At 41.9% G+C, this 14,712-nt stretch overlaps 1 protein-coding gene across 4 annotated transcripts in view; it reads left to right on the top strand.

The window, feature by feature from the left end:
• The window catches only part of LOC117425308 (forkhead-associated domain-containing protein 1), a 39,649-nt gene that overhangs the window by 7,044 nt on the left and 17,893 nt on the right, over window positions 1-14,712 (top strand). For all 4 annotated transcript variants that reach the window (XM_058993386.1, XM_034042135.3, XM_058993384.1 and 1 more), the window contains exons 9-21: window positions 599-676; window positions 1,774-1,878; window positions 3,162-3,269; window positions 3,718-3,804; window positions 4,257-4,409; window positions 4,775-4,970; window positions 5,597-5,667; window positions 6,130-6,267; window positions 8,176-8,271; window positions 9,194-9,283; window positions 9,457-9,640; window positions 10,660-10,777; window positions 13,808-13,914. In XM_058993386.1, the coding sequence (XP_058849369.1) occupies window positions 599-676; window positions 1,774-1,878; window positions 3,162-3,269; window positions 3,718-3,804; window positions 4,257-4,409; window positions 4,775-4,970; window positions 5,597-5,667; window positions 6,130-6,267; window positions 8,176-8,271; window positions 9,194-9,283; window positions 9,457-9,640; window positions 10,660-10,777; window positions 13,808-13,914 (1,531 nt within the window). The remainder of the gene's footprint in view (window positions 1-598; window positions 677-1,773; window positions 1,879-3,161; window positions 3,270-3,717; window positions 3,805-4,256; window positions 4,410-4,774; window positions 4,971-5,596; window positions 5,668-6,129; window positions 6,268-8,175; window positions 8,272-9,193; window positions 9,284-9,456; window positions 9,641-10,659; window positions 10,778-13,807; window positions 13,915-14,712) is intronic.

Below are 14,712 nucleotides of genomic sequence, written 5' to 3'. Positions count from 1 at the left end.
GAAATCATGCAATGAAAGGCAATGTGTCTTAAAGGGAATGTTGCTGTTTGTGATGTTTGCAATTATGTTCAGTGGTTCTGGGTTCTGTTGCTGGAGATTGAGTTATAGTTTTTTAACTGTCTTTGAACTTCGTTGCTGTGAATTTGTCTCCTGAATCGCTTACTGTAAATCATGGCCTTTTAAACTTGGCTGGCCCCATAAACTCTCTATGTAGAAGAGGTGGGGTCAGCAGAATTGAAAGGTTGCATTGTCACATGATTTGAATGGAATGAAGACGTCACAGGGATTGACTCCTATTGCACAGCAGTCCAACCCCCCCCCCCCCCCCCCTCCGTTCCAGGGTTTATTAGGAACTGTTCAAGCAAGTTACAGTTCTCCAAAGTGGAACAAATAAATCAAATTACATCTAAAGCTACTTATTAATCTAATTCTGTACTGATAAATTGATTTCACAGTGCACATTATAGCTGACCAATAGAGTCTGTGCTGCTGTTGAAAATATTACTGTTTTTAGTTTGTGTTCTTATTTGAGAAAGAGATCGGAAGGGACACTTGTGTACAACCTGACACTGCTGGTAAGCTATGGTTTATTTCTCAGTTTTCAAATAGGAGGGAGACCAAGAAACACGAAGAGGAGTTGGTGGCCCGAGAAACTGAAGTGGTCGCTCTCAAAAAAGTGAGTATCTCCCATCCTTAACATTATTATTGTATGTTGTCTTGGATGGATGCTTGGTTGTTTGCTTGTGTCTCTTATAACTTAGAATGACTTGTTGGTTTGATTTGACTATATGTCTACGCCAGTTACAGGTTGTTACAAGTGTTCCCCCAAAACCCAGATTGCCCACCCACAGCTATTCATAGATCTAGGAACATTGTCATAGTCTCTCGTGTGTTTTACCTCATTAATAATGTTGTATCATCCCCTGCAGGAGATGAAATCCTTGACGATTGGGATATAGTTGAGGCAGTGGTACTGCGTACTTCTCGCCTCTAAACCTCTTATTGAATTGTGATGAAACTTGTTAGTAAAGACCCAGCATCACGATTTCCACTACGTTGTGTTGTGCAAGCGCCCTGTTCTTATTACAGATACTCTACCTGAAAACGCTTCCCTGCTGTGTTTTTATTTTCTCTCAGGTCATCAGGTCAAGTAGACACACCGCCAGCAGCCCAGTCTGGGATTTCAGTTTGGTTTTCCGTATAAAAAATAAATAATAAAGAAAATGGAAGTAGGTTGAACTAAAGTCCTGTCAAAACAGGTTCAGCTAACTTTCTAGATAAATGACCTATTGCATTGTTTGTAGGTCTTGTTGCTACGCTCTACCCAGACCACCACAGTGTTATCCTGTGAGAAAGCAGTAGTACGCTACAAACAGCAGAAATAGTTGCTTGCTGTACACTGGAGTTGGTCTAAAAAAAATAAATAAAAAAACTACAAATAATAATTAATTATTAATAGAATTAATATTATTATTATTATTATTATTATTATTATTATTATTATTATTATTATTATTATTATTATTATTATATGCATAGTCTAAACGAGCAAGTCAAACATTAAAAGTTAACTCATCTAACTTTTGTCGTGTCTCGTATTGTTCACCCGGTCAAAATCCGTGCATACACCCAGACATAGACCCGCGCAAACATCCATGCATACACCCATATGTACCATACACCCATTCAGACTCGCCAGGTCATCGTGGTAAATGAGAATCTGTTCTCAATTGAGTCATCTGGATTGATTGATTGTGGTTGATTCTCGTTCAGCGCTTGAAGCAGATGGAGCAGCGAGTGAAGGAACTAGAGGCTGACACTAAGAAGCATCACTCCGAGCAGGAAGGCATGAAGGGCAGGCTGGCTGAGGACAGACAGGTAGGCTCCGCGGGACCTTCTTAAACACAAGCCCATGTGGAGCAGGCATGTGCGTCTCTACTTTACATTACCTGCAGTACTTGGGCCTAATGAGATGAAGCAGCACAGTCAAACACAGTCAGGCTTCAGTTTTTCAGAGTTTTGTCTGTAGAACTAAACCCTTTTTCTGGGGTTTTACCTACACCTCAGTTGTTTCTTTCTAGTTTTGGAGTAACTTTGCACTGGGGGGGAAGCTAAATCTACCCCATTATCTGTTAACTAATTAATGTACAGTACCTGAACACCTGCAGGGGTTGTTAGGCGACAGTCTTTCCAGGCAGACTCACCCATTACAACTGGATTAGGTTGCTCGGCAACGTACTAGCTCGCTGCTACCTTAAAAATCTCAGTTACTGCAGTCAAATGTAGCAAATTAGTTTTCAATGTTTCTTGCCAGTTTTGCACCAGAACGCTAAATATATATATACAAAACATTTAACATGCAATATATATTTTATACCAGTCATTTATACTTCCCTTTTTTGTTAAGTTAAGAATATCATATGACTGAAGCTCAGTTACATTTTTTTCATAATTGTTTTCATTTTATTTATTGTCTGAATTTCTTGTTATTTCCTTGTATTCCTTAATAATGGTGTTTCCTAAATGTACTATATTTACTGTGTATTACGGCATACCAAGCGCGTATTACTGAATACGTGTTTTCCAGTAATTTAGTTAACACCTTGAATTTGGAAAGGTATTGCTCCTATATATATATATAAGCTTGTCGTGTCAAATATGTTGGCGAACAATCACCTGTTTTAACTTCTCAGGTGGACACTAGGCACAGCGCAGAATAATGGAAGGTTCTGTACAAAAAATTCTAAATGTTATTTTATTTGGGGTTGGTGAATTCACAATTTTGGTGACAGTATCAAACCCTGTATCTATGTGGCCACAAAATGCACTAAAAAAAATCAGACTTTCCCAGTAATCTTCTAACTACCATCAGCCAAGTTAGCCTTTTAAGTTAGTCCTTATTGTGTTTGGCTTAACACAGCCATTTTCAGAAATGTTTAATTTTTAAATGATGATTGTGTTATTATATACTTGAGTTTAACTGCTTCGGAGTTGAATTGAAGATAAGAAAATGTCCCGGTTTTCCACTCTGGAAATCTGCCCACCTGCTTGAGGTTGCTTTCCATGGAAGGCCTCTGCTGCGCTCGGAGCACTTTGCCATGCCTTATATGCATGAGCACTAAGTCCCATTCATCAGCTCTGCTGTGCTGTCATCGTTACAGGCCCAGGCCCGGCTGCAGGAGGAGCTGGAGAGAGGCAGGCAGCAGCTGCAGGAGACGGGGCTCCGGGAGCAGCTCACCAGGGTACACCTGGAGCAGACACAAGCCCGGGTGAGAACTGTTCATTGTAAATTGTACAGGTACAGGGAATCATGGTGACCCAGTGGGCCCCAATTCTCATTCTATTTGAACCAGTGTTCAGATCAGGATTGAGGAGCATTCTTGAGAACCAATGTTCAGGGCAGGATTGAGGAGCATTCTGAGAACCAGTGTTCGGGTCAGGATTGAGGAGCATTCTGAGAACCAGTGTTCGGGTCAGGATTGAGGAGCATTCTGAGAACCAGTGTTCAGGGCAGGATTGAGGAGCATTCTGAGAACCAGTGTTCAGGTCAAGATTGAGGAGCATTCTGTTTGAACCAGTGTTCAGGTCAGGATTGAGTCTGTCTGGCTTTCAGAGCTGTGAGAGGAAACTCTCATGGTGCCTGACTGCAGCCAGTGCCAGGGGCCCTTACAATGTTCATATGTGTGTGATGGATGAAGCAGCCCTGTTTCTCTCCAGTTGGAGAGGTTCCGCAGTCGGATCATTCAGACCACCTACACTGCTCCAGGCGTCCCTGCTCCCAACGAGGCTGTCTCCGATCAAGAGGTATGAGCGTCCCTCCCACTGACCTCCCGTAAGAGAACATCCTATAGTACAGTAAACAGAGCCACCAATTGTAGTTAATAGAGATGTGTTCTGGGGCCTGGGTTCGTTAGGTACAGTCGCTCTCTAAAATACAATACAAGGTTGGAATGGGTGCATGGGCTGAAGAATCACAGTTAGCTCCACTAATGTATTTTCTTATTTATTCGTACTCCTTTATATTTGTCACTGCATATTTTCACTTCTGCTTCCTGGTATTTACCCACGTCAAGTGTTTTAGTTCACTCAAATGGTCTAGCTGCAACTTTACAGTAATCTTGAAGTGACGTGAACAACCACAAGGCAGGGCTGTTTTACTCTACCCTTAAGTAGGAGAATCTAGGAAGTGTTGCTGAGTCCTCAGGAAGCCTGTTGAGATTGCTGTTCAGGACGTCTGTGCTCTGTGTCCCCTCCAGGTTATTGAACAGATGAAGGAGATCATTGAGGAGAGAGAACAGCTTAAAGAGAAGGTGGGGGAGCTACAGAAGCAGCTGGAGGGGAAGACCTCTGAACTGGACGAGAGAGCGGCCCACGCAGACAAGTTGAAGAACACACTAGAGGAATGCCAGGTAACAAGCATTCACACACACACTGACCTGTCCAGGTCCCGGCCTGTTTGTGCAATTGTAGTGGACAGAGTCCCTTCTAACTGGGGTACTTTTAACACAGAAAACACTGTCAGAGCCCTGTACGATTTTTCAGATTAAACGTTTGGCGAAACCAGATTTAACAGAATGGTTGGTTTGTCCAGAGGCCGTTTTACACTCGGCAAAACTTGCCAGCAATTATTCCTGCCTGTTATCACTGGAAATTAATTACTGTTATGCACTTGGCAAGTCCGTGGCTATTTGTGTACTCCATAATAGCTAGCAGGTGTTTTCTCTTGTAAGCTATCCCCTAACATTTGGTCCCTGTCTCTCTCTTTTTTGCGAAGACCCGTCTGAAGGAAGCCCGTTCGGCACCTGCTCTGAAAAGAGAGGTGGAAGCTCTGCAGCAGCTGTGTGTCGACCCGTCCCTGAGCTGGGTCCAGAGAGTGGCTGTGGAGATGCTGCTCCGGGAGTTGTCATTGCAACAGGAGGTGGAGCAGGCCCTGCGGGATGCTGGGATTGATGTGTCCAGCAACACGGAAGGTGAGTAGGACAGAACTTTAGTCTGCCTGTCAAACAAAACATATTGTAAAGAAAGTACACAGGCACATTTTCAAAAAATAATAATAAATAATAAAATCACTAGAAGAAATAATTCCCAGAACAATCAGTATCTGATTCTTTCTGAAGCTCTTCCTGGTTTTATTCTTTACAATTGAGTGGTTCCTCTCACAAAATATGTTTCAGAACAATAAACTACCCAGAGTTCAGCTGGTATACCAGAGTGTAACCATTGAGCTCCCTCCCTGCAACACTCTGCCCCAGTGGATGTCAGGAATATCACATTTGTTCTGTCTGTCTCTTACATCCACAACGTGCAGGGGGACAGCTTAATGCTTACACTCTACCGCTTGTTATTAAAAGAGAAGACATGTTAGATAGGTCTTTCAGGGTGTTTGAAACTTTTTTTAAAGTCCCCAGGATGGGATGACTGAAACAGATTTAATACATTTTACCTAAACAAAAAGTAAAATGCATAATAGTTAACTGTGATATTTCACACCCATACCAAGTGGAATGTCACTAGCATGTATGATTTAGTGGAGCTTCTGTGGTCCAGATTCATTAAGCATTTGCTCCTGTCTTGATTTAAATACACTGGGTTGCAGGAATCCCAGGCTGTATCAAGAACTTGTGGCAGCGCCACCAAGAGGCAGAGGATAAGAGCAGCGCTTTACAGGTGAGCAAACAGTCTGCTTTCCAGATTAATCTATCTACCTATCTGCCTGTTTGGCCTCTTTATTAGGACCTGTCTGCAATATTGGATTTGGCATGGCCCTAAATTACAGACGTGATCCATTTTGTAAAGTCCTTGGCACAATATTGGCACATTGCCTGTAGACACCATGAGAGCTTCCCCTCACAACTCTGCATGCGAAAGTGCACCTCAGTCCAGACCTGAATATCCCCTGCCTGCCTGCCTGCCATTCAGTCCTGGGCCTCTCTCAAGCAAAGACATCTGTGCTGAATTGTGTGGACTGTGATGAAGACCGATGCCTATTAGGATTGAAGGCTAGGTTGAGACCATCAAAATCCTTTCCCTTATAAATGAAGTTAGTGAACCAGCCTGCTGGTCTATCTAGAGTTTAAACCTCAGTAAAAATGTTTGAATGAGAGTGAGTCTGAGCCACTGTCTGCCCAGGCCCGTCTGGAGGAGCTGCAGGGTTCCCAGGATGCTTTGCTGCAGGAAAGGGAGGAGATGCTGAAGAAAGAGCATGAGAACCAGCAGCAGGACGAACTGAAACGCTTGAAGGAAGCAGCAGAGGAGCAAAGCCAGCAGGTCTGTTTGAGAGAGCTGCTTAACAGTTGTAACCTCTGACGTACTCAGAGAGCCTGTTCATACAGTAGCTCCCAGACACATTTTTGTTGTCGACTATTGAATTCTTTACCTGTCTGGACTGCATTTTTGATATAATGTAATTTCAACTCAAAAAGCACATAGATGGAAATAAGACTCCTATTGCATAGCAGCTTCACCTATTCCAGGTTTTAATTTGAGCTGTACAGTGTATAGATAACAAGCACGGATGAGTCTTATTTAACTCTTAATAAAACCAGGAATGAAGCATGTACATTATTCCATTTTCCATTAAAAAATGCACGGTTTTCTATGTACCCTAGAAACAGAAGGAGCATAGTGGCCAATCGTACCTGGTGAATCCCCCCTTTTCAATTTTAGTGTTTTCAGTATTACTCTATATACTGTCAATATGCTCATTTGGAAGAAAATGATAGAACAAAGTTATTCATCTCATTGGAATGCATTGGAATTTTTGTTGGATTTATAACATGGAGACCCCACATGTTTTAGTTTTTTTTCCATAATCAAATCCAAACCTTCCCTGAAAGTTTAGTTTTTGCCTTTTAACTAAGTTTGTGAATTATCGAATCGTCCTGCCATTGAGGTCGAGAGGGGGCATCAAGTTGGAGGCTGGGAATTAATCTCCCTGAGGAGTCTTTGAATTTTCTTCAGAATACACAGCTGCTGCAAATGTGGTTCCTTTTGAAGTGGTGTGACCAGCAGCTGAGACTGGGATATGGGAAAGTCTCTAGTGTGCAAATTCTATAATAAGCTCATTTAAAATAAAACGTGTTGGCTGGTTCATGCAATTTTTTTGCAGAATCACCCAAAATGCTATTCTCTTTGCTGGTGCAGAATATTGCAGTATGTCACTGTAGTGCAGTAACAGCCCTGCTAGGAAAGAATACCTCTCTGTGTAGAGGAGACGGCATCAGCCAGTGAGTGCAGTGTTTTCGTAATTCATCTGCCTGGCAGCTTCTCTGGGGTCCTGTCCCAGGTGTCATTACATGTGTAGTGGTTATCGGGGTGCAAGAAAGCACCAAACTACTACTTAGGAGGAGTTATGGAAAGAAAATAAGCATGGAATGAACAACAGCACAACTTTCCAACATTATTTGATATTACTGTAGTACACAGTTGATTATTCAGGCTTAGCAACTCACAGTAGTCCTACACTCCGTACCAGAACTAGCCTCAGTGCAGTGTATTATTTAAATAATCAGGTATATTTGAGTTTGAGCGATCAGGCCCTGTTATATAAACTGTTGCTCTCTCGCAGCTGCATGAACAACTCTTAATACTAAGCCTACAGACTCAGGTTGCTGTGGGGCCTGATTGTTCAAATTCTTGTCACCTAATAATTTCAGCATTTCTAAAAACCAGGACAAAGTGTGGGACTCGTGGAAGTTTCGAACCCTGTACTGCAGTGTAGACAAAATACTGCTCGCAGGAGACCCAAGGCACAATATTTGATACCTCCCCAACTCCAAATCCCCACCGCTTTCAAGCATTAAAGTAAAAAAAAAAAAAAACAGAAAGCATTAAAGTAAAAAAAAAAAACAGAGCCTATCTGGCTCTGTGAAACCAACCATACTTTTATGGAGTAACAAAAAGCAGTTTTTTGGCTTTTCTGAATTTTTAATTAGCCTCCACATATTCCTTCTAGTACTCACACTGTCTGTTAAATTGTAAATATTATGGTTTTATGAACTTCCATTAAATTAAATGTTACACAGTTGTAGTGTCTATTTTTCTACACTGGGTCCCGTGGAGAATCAGACCCGAAGGCTGTAATGATTATGTGTACCAGAGCTAGCACAGGCTGTCCGAGCTCTGGTAACGGAGGGGATTGCTGGCACTGAGCAGTGTGCTCTGTCTCCCTGGCAGTGTCTTGAAGAGTACCTGAGGGTGGAGCGAGAGCACATGGCAGAGGAGCGCAGGAAACTGGAGGTGACGGAGAGTCAGTACAGAGAGCTGAGAGAGGTATTGAACACACCTGCCTGCTATTGAAGCAATATTGCACAACAGGGTGTGTGTCGTTGTGGTATAGCCGCCCCCTATAGCCTCCTTTATTGATTCAATAATCAAAAGTCACACTTTTACAACTTAGTCATTCCATTATACACAATAATGAGGTCACTAGTTATTAACAGAAATGAAGCAATGATATCAGTTACCAATCTTTGGAAGAAGCTTCGGACACGGTGCTGGTGTGTGTTCACAGAGGATCTTGATGCCTCTCAAATGCATCTCCAAGTGCTGCTGTTTTATACAGTCTCTGCACCCCTTGCGTGCAAAGCTTAGCTGCTGGCTTATCTCTGTGTGCCAGTAATATCTTGACCTGACAACTGTTAATTGCCCCTTTCTCAGTCAATAAAACATTCTGGCAGCATTACACTACCCACATACAGCTGCACCCTCAATCTTGGTTTTGTACTTATAACCCTTTCATTAACTCTTTCCAGTACAAGGTGAAGCCGAGAAGTGGGTCATGCTGCAGCAACAGCAGAAATGCAATCGTACATCCTACAACAATGCAGTTATACTGATAAACGTGGAATTATATAGAGAATAATGCATGAGGCAGGGTGTGATATGAGAATGTAATGCCCACCTGAGGGGTGGACTGCTACATCCAAGCATCCCACCCTGAGGGTGGGCATTCAATTCTACACACACTACCCCATGCAGTATTTTTTAGAATCTCTGGTGAGCATTCTTTTCTTGTCGGAGTTCTAAAGTTCTGTATTGCTTGTTGTGAGGGGCTTACTCTGTTGCTGGTGTTAAGGAGCGCGTGTTTTCCCTGGATTTTGCATCACAGTTGAATCGGACGTTATGGATGCTGAAGGTATTCACTGTGTGCCACCATATTTGAACCAGTTTAAAAAGTCTTTTCTGCTCGCAGTTGATGGAAGCAAAATCACAAGAAGAGGAGACTTTGAAATCACGACAGAATGAGCTCACTCAGGCACTGGAGTCAGCCAGGAAAACAGAGGTGAGTGGACTGTGCAGAATGCATGCTAAGAGTCTCAGCAGGAGACAGTGGGTCCGTACACCGTATAGTACCTGTACAAGTCAGTGAACTAACGAGGGAGCAGTGTCCTCAAACTGTCAGCTGTGCATTGCCAGTGAGAACGCATTGTGACTGGAAGCTGTGTGTATGGACAGGCGGCGATGCAGGCGGAGGTGGAGGAGGAGAGGGAGAAGCAGCGAGAGGAGACTGCCCAGTACAGGGAGCAGGTCCGACAGCACTCCCGCACCATCGTGGCTCTGGAGGACAGGCTGCTGAAGCTCAGCCACCAGCAGGGGGCGCTGGAGGAGGAGAGGACAGCACTGCGAGGCAGACTCAGAGGTAAGGTAGTTGTTTTTATTACTGTCCCCTTAACTTTGTATGATGTTTGCAAACATTCTTAGTGGTTTATATTGCATTTTTTTATTTTAATTGTTGTTTTAAAGGTATGTTATTAGTACCTTGACTAGGAGTTTCACATCTGCTTTTCCGTTCTATTTGCCTGCCATAGACTTATGGAAAGTAGGCTAGATCAGCAGTGTATTGCCTGCAAAACCAAAGGAAACTTGTTAGGTCACTAGATGGCGCTGGCTCTTGCTTCTAGAAAGACAATTTGATTGATCTTGTCTAGGTTACATATATTTATGTCAGGCAACTAGAACCAAAGAGCAGCTCCTGCTCACAGGTGAAACATCTAAACATAGACAAAGCACAATAGTAATTGTACAAACTTGTATTCTCAATGTTAGCCACAAGGGGGCGATCCTACTCTTTCACTATGGTTCTGTTGTTGCGAAGTACAAGTCACTTAAGTTCTACATGCTGAGCAGTGGTTGTTTGCTGTGGATTGCCTTAAAAGCAATGGGATCACTGTGCTCCCCTTCAAGTCACTATAGAGGATAAACCATGTCAAGGCCTCCTGAATGACTGCCCAACAACATGTGTAAACTGCACTTAATGGAGTAAATTATTATACTGTATATTATAGTCAATAATATATTCTAGAATATATAGTGTACATAAATCCCTTCTTATTTTGCTGTTGGTTGTTTTCCAGACATTGCATTTCCTGAACACTATGGGCTATATTTATCACAGTCGCTACACCCAAATGTAATTTGCACCAATCTTTTTAGGAAAACAAAAGTACTAAAGTTACAAAACGTACAGTTCCTTAGACCTGTTCCTTCAATTATTAAAGTAGTTACTTGTTGCTAGTTAGTTTGTAACAAAAGTTATTTTTAACTTGAGAGCTTTATTAACCGAGATTTACCAAGCTTTTTGAAAGTATCCTCCTGTGTGTCCCTGGCCTGCTACAGTATCACTGAGTGTGTGTTTTTTTTTTCTTCAATGTGTTGTAGAAGCTGAGAAGAAGCTGGAGAGCAGACAGCCTGCCCCTGCTCCCCCAGCCCCCCCGACTCCCTCAGCCCCCCCGACTCCCTCAGCCCCAGCAGTCTGCCCACAGCTTGTTGCCCTCAGGTCAGTAACAACACGATCTGCATCAGACCAGAGCACACCTGAGGTCAATTACAGTGTAACACTGCAATTTGTAATTATTTGCAATGGCAATATCATTGTATTGTACCTGCACTTTGGCACACCTGCGTAATTGCAATTGTAATTATGCCCTATAATTATCCTCAATTACAATTACAGCAGCATTGTTAGCTTGATATAAGCTTAAGAAAATCAAATCATCTAATTGCGTTTAGCAAACAAAGAACGATACAGTAGCTTGATGAGAGACCACCGGTCCACATTAAATTCACTTTAATTCAAATATATCAGTGAGTTATGAGTTCTATACAAGGGACACCCCTTACCAAGTTTAATCCAGGTTGTGTTTTACATTGAGCAGTCATTGTTTTCATACTTTTAAACATGTTTAGTGACTTTTAGTTATATAGCATGTTTTAATTTTTTTTTTTTTCAAAAATATAATGTAGTATATGATTGATTACAAAAAGTACATAACATGTTAATGTGCATAGAGGTTTATGTTATTTTTTTGTATAATTAAATATACTGCAGGCATAGTTGTAACTGGAACTGTAATTGAACAAAATGTAATTGTAACTGTAATTTCAGCAAACAATGGGGCTGTAATTGTAATTTGAAGTATAATTGTGTCTGAACCAGAGCTCTCCAACCTTTTTGCCATACCAATTACCAAGGAGTTCTTATAGACCCTTATAAAAGAAACTTACTATCAGACACTGAGGAAGGCACTAGCTGAAACATCATGTTCTTAATCCTTACTATCTGACACTGAAGAAGGCACTTGCTGAAACGTCAGGTTCTTAATCCTTACTGTCAGACACTGAAGAAGGCATTAGCTGCATTTTGACTGTACTTATTTTTATCTATAGCCATTGGTGACTAGACACACCTATAAAACCTGAGGATTTGGGGCTCTCCAGGACCAGGGTTGGAGACCCCTGCTATAGACTGTAGATTGATCTTTCCAAATGAAACACCTTAAATGAGATACTTCAAAAGAGCCGTATTGTGGAGCTCAATGAGACACAAATGGCTCAGGAGCCATTGTTGAACAGCCCTGCGTTAGTTCTTTGAAGGCCATTGACTGTAAGGGCCCCCTTGATATATGATGTCTACTTTTTTGCTTTGATTTCTGCATCGACCCCTGCCAGCACTGTCATGCGCTAACGAGATGAAGTAATGGCCTATTGCATTTGGGTGATGAGAGCGCTGCACAGTTACACAATTCATGGCCACTATAATAGATGTACAGCTGCACGCACTGGGATACTGAAACAAGCTTTGGCCATTATTAATGAACATGATTGTAATCAGTGCAATGTCTTCAGTTATTTTAAAGTCCACATAAAAACAGGCATGTTTGTTGCATCAAAACTTTGTGGTTTAATGCTTTAATTTGCCAGTTTATTGGTGAACTCCTGATTGAAGTCAACTCATCTTTACTGGTGTTCAGACCCTTGGAAGTGATATCAAAAGGGTTGACTGTAAGATGTTTTTTCAGAATCTGAAAAGGACTATTTCAAAGTACAACTTTGTACAGGTATGAAATATCACAGTTTCCTTAACTAATGTATTCTTGTTGCTTTGATTCACTGTATTATTTGTGTCAGTTTTCACATGGTGAACATGTTTCTAGCACCCCTGTGGCATCAGCAGAGTTCTCAGAATCATGCAGTACAACGTGTACGTTAGCGTGTAACCATTGAACATCTCCCGCCCTGCATGACTCTGCCCCCTAGTGGTTGTAAGAAATGCCACATTTGTTCTGTGTGATATTTCTTACTGATCATATTTCTGGAGGATGCAAGGGCTCATTGTTACACTGTGGTGTACCGTTTGTAAGTAAGAGGTTAGACGTGATTCTAAGAGCTGTATTGAGACCACAGTGGTGCTTTACATTCATATCAAATTGTCAAAGATACTGCAGAGAGCATTAGAGCTCAGAGCTGTGAGACTGCTGTCGGAGCCTTTGTTGTAATGAGGAGGTGATCTCCATTAGATCCCAGACTTGTAGACTGACACACTGATGCCCTTGTATTCAGACTTGCAGCTGTATTCCTTGTAGATTGATGCAGCCCATTACCAATAAGACTGCACATGCAGGTGTCTTTGAAGGAGATTTCCTGATAAATAATGTATACCAAAAAATCCTCCATTCATGAAGACATGCATAATGCAGCTCCCAGTTATTACTTAGTAATTTATACTTACTTAACAGGGAAAGCAGTACTGTCTCATGCTGTCTGCATCTGCTGAAATGTATTTTTACGACACAATACTTTGTCTCATTAATCAAGAGCAATAATTTCATTGCAAGTGAGCGACTGAGAGGCAGGCTGGGTAGTTAGTAGTACACTGTGCCATGTGGCCTTATACTCTTAATATTTAATACATTTCATAAAATAGTATTTTCCCTTATTGGAACGTATCTAATGGCTAGAAAGATTTTCTCATTATAAAGCAGATTTTAATGGCTCATTACTCTAGCACTCTTCGTTGATGTACATGATACTGGCTACTGAGATACGCCCCAACACTTTAACCAGCCCCAACACTTTAACCACTAAGCTACTGAAGCCCTCTGCCTTCCACAGTTCGGGTTTCACTTACATTTTTCATTTTAAATGACCTTTCTTGTTACTGGGACATATTTAATGGCAGGAAAGGAGTATTTGTATTGGAATTTCTCATTTTAAAACATGTTCTCATTTGAGATTCTTTCAATGGCTCTTTACCATAACACTCCTAACTGATGTACAAGTTACTAACAACTAAGGTATTCAGACTTGCAGTCTTCCACACTGCAGCCCAGCACTAAGCTACTCATTTCCACTACCCTGCTGTTACCTATTCTGTTGCAGTTAAGTAGTAACGCTTTCAGATTCTGTTTAACAAATAAGAACATTTTCCAGACTAGCGAACCAGCTTTGAGAATGAGCTCAGCAGGTACAGCCCCTGCTCCCATCCACATGGACTCAGAGCTGCCTCCCTGTGTGTGCTTCTCTCCAGGGCAGGGTTAGTGGAGGCCCAGCGAGAGATCCTGTCGCAGAGAGACGTCATCGTGGGACTCAGCAACGACCTGGCGGGGGCAAATGCCAGGATGTCAGACATGACAGGTTTAACATACATTCATATTCAGTATTTCTATTAAACACCAATGTTACTCAGCTAGTGCAAAATCTCCTAATAAATTATCCCCAAATAGCCAGAGATCTGTGCTTTCAAATCAAATGCCTTTCAGTTTAAAATAAGTAGAACAATGTACAGTACAGAGTGCATTGCCCTGTCTTAAACTCATAGTGAGAATGCAGTTATACTTGAGTTATAAAATGAAGCTGCCGCTTGGAGTGCAGGGTGAGTCATATGAGCAGGGTTTGAACCCTGGTCCTGCCAAGTTGCCGATGTTGGCTGGGTGTCTTAAAGGGTGCGCTCAAAGTTAGGTACGAAAGTTGTCTGTGGATAGTTCCCAGAGACTTCCCAGACCGGTCCTTCCCTCCAGGATTCAGAAGCTTGGAAACATCCATTGCTCACGGTCAGCAGGAGTAAAGTGGCAATTGGCTTGTTAGCGTGAACCAAGGTCTACCGTTGAGCTTCAGTCCTCCTGTAGGTGGCAGCAGTGAGGTGACAGTTGAATTAGAAAGTGATCTAAAAATCAATTAAACTAGGCAAACTTTTAGAACAGAAGTCTTTATCAATGTCTTTAATTTTCAAATAACAAAGTTCCATTATGTGTTTGAGAGGGCTTCCCTCTAAGAAAACCCCCATACTGCATGGGATACATTTTGACAGCCAGGCCCTATTCTAATGCTCTAAACATCATTTAGATCAATTGAATAGAGCACACAGATGATTGTTTGTGTCTGTCTGTTAGAACAAGCCAATCTGTGTAGGATATATCTCAACTTAAAGTTATA

This window comes from Acipenser ruthenus, chromosome 20, assembly GCF_902713425.1.
Source record: "Acipenser ruthenus chromosome 20, fAciRut3.2 maternal haplotype, whole genome shotgun sequence".
In the NCBI taxonomy this organism is placed as follows: Eukaryota; Metazoa; Chordata; class Actinopteri; order Acipenseriformes; family Acipenseridae; genus Acipenser; species Acipenser ruthenus.
Note: the sequence above shows the minus strand (reverse complement) of the source record. Positions and strands in the feature narration are given on the sequence as shown.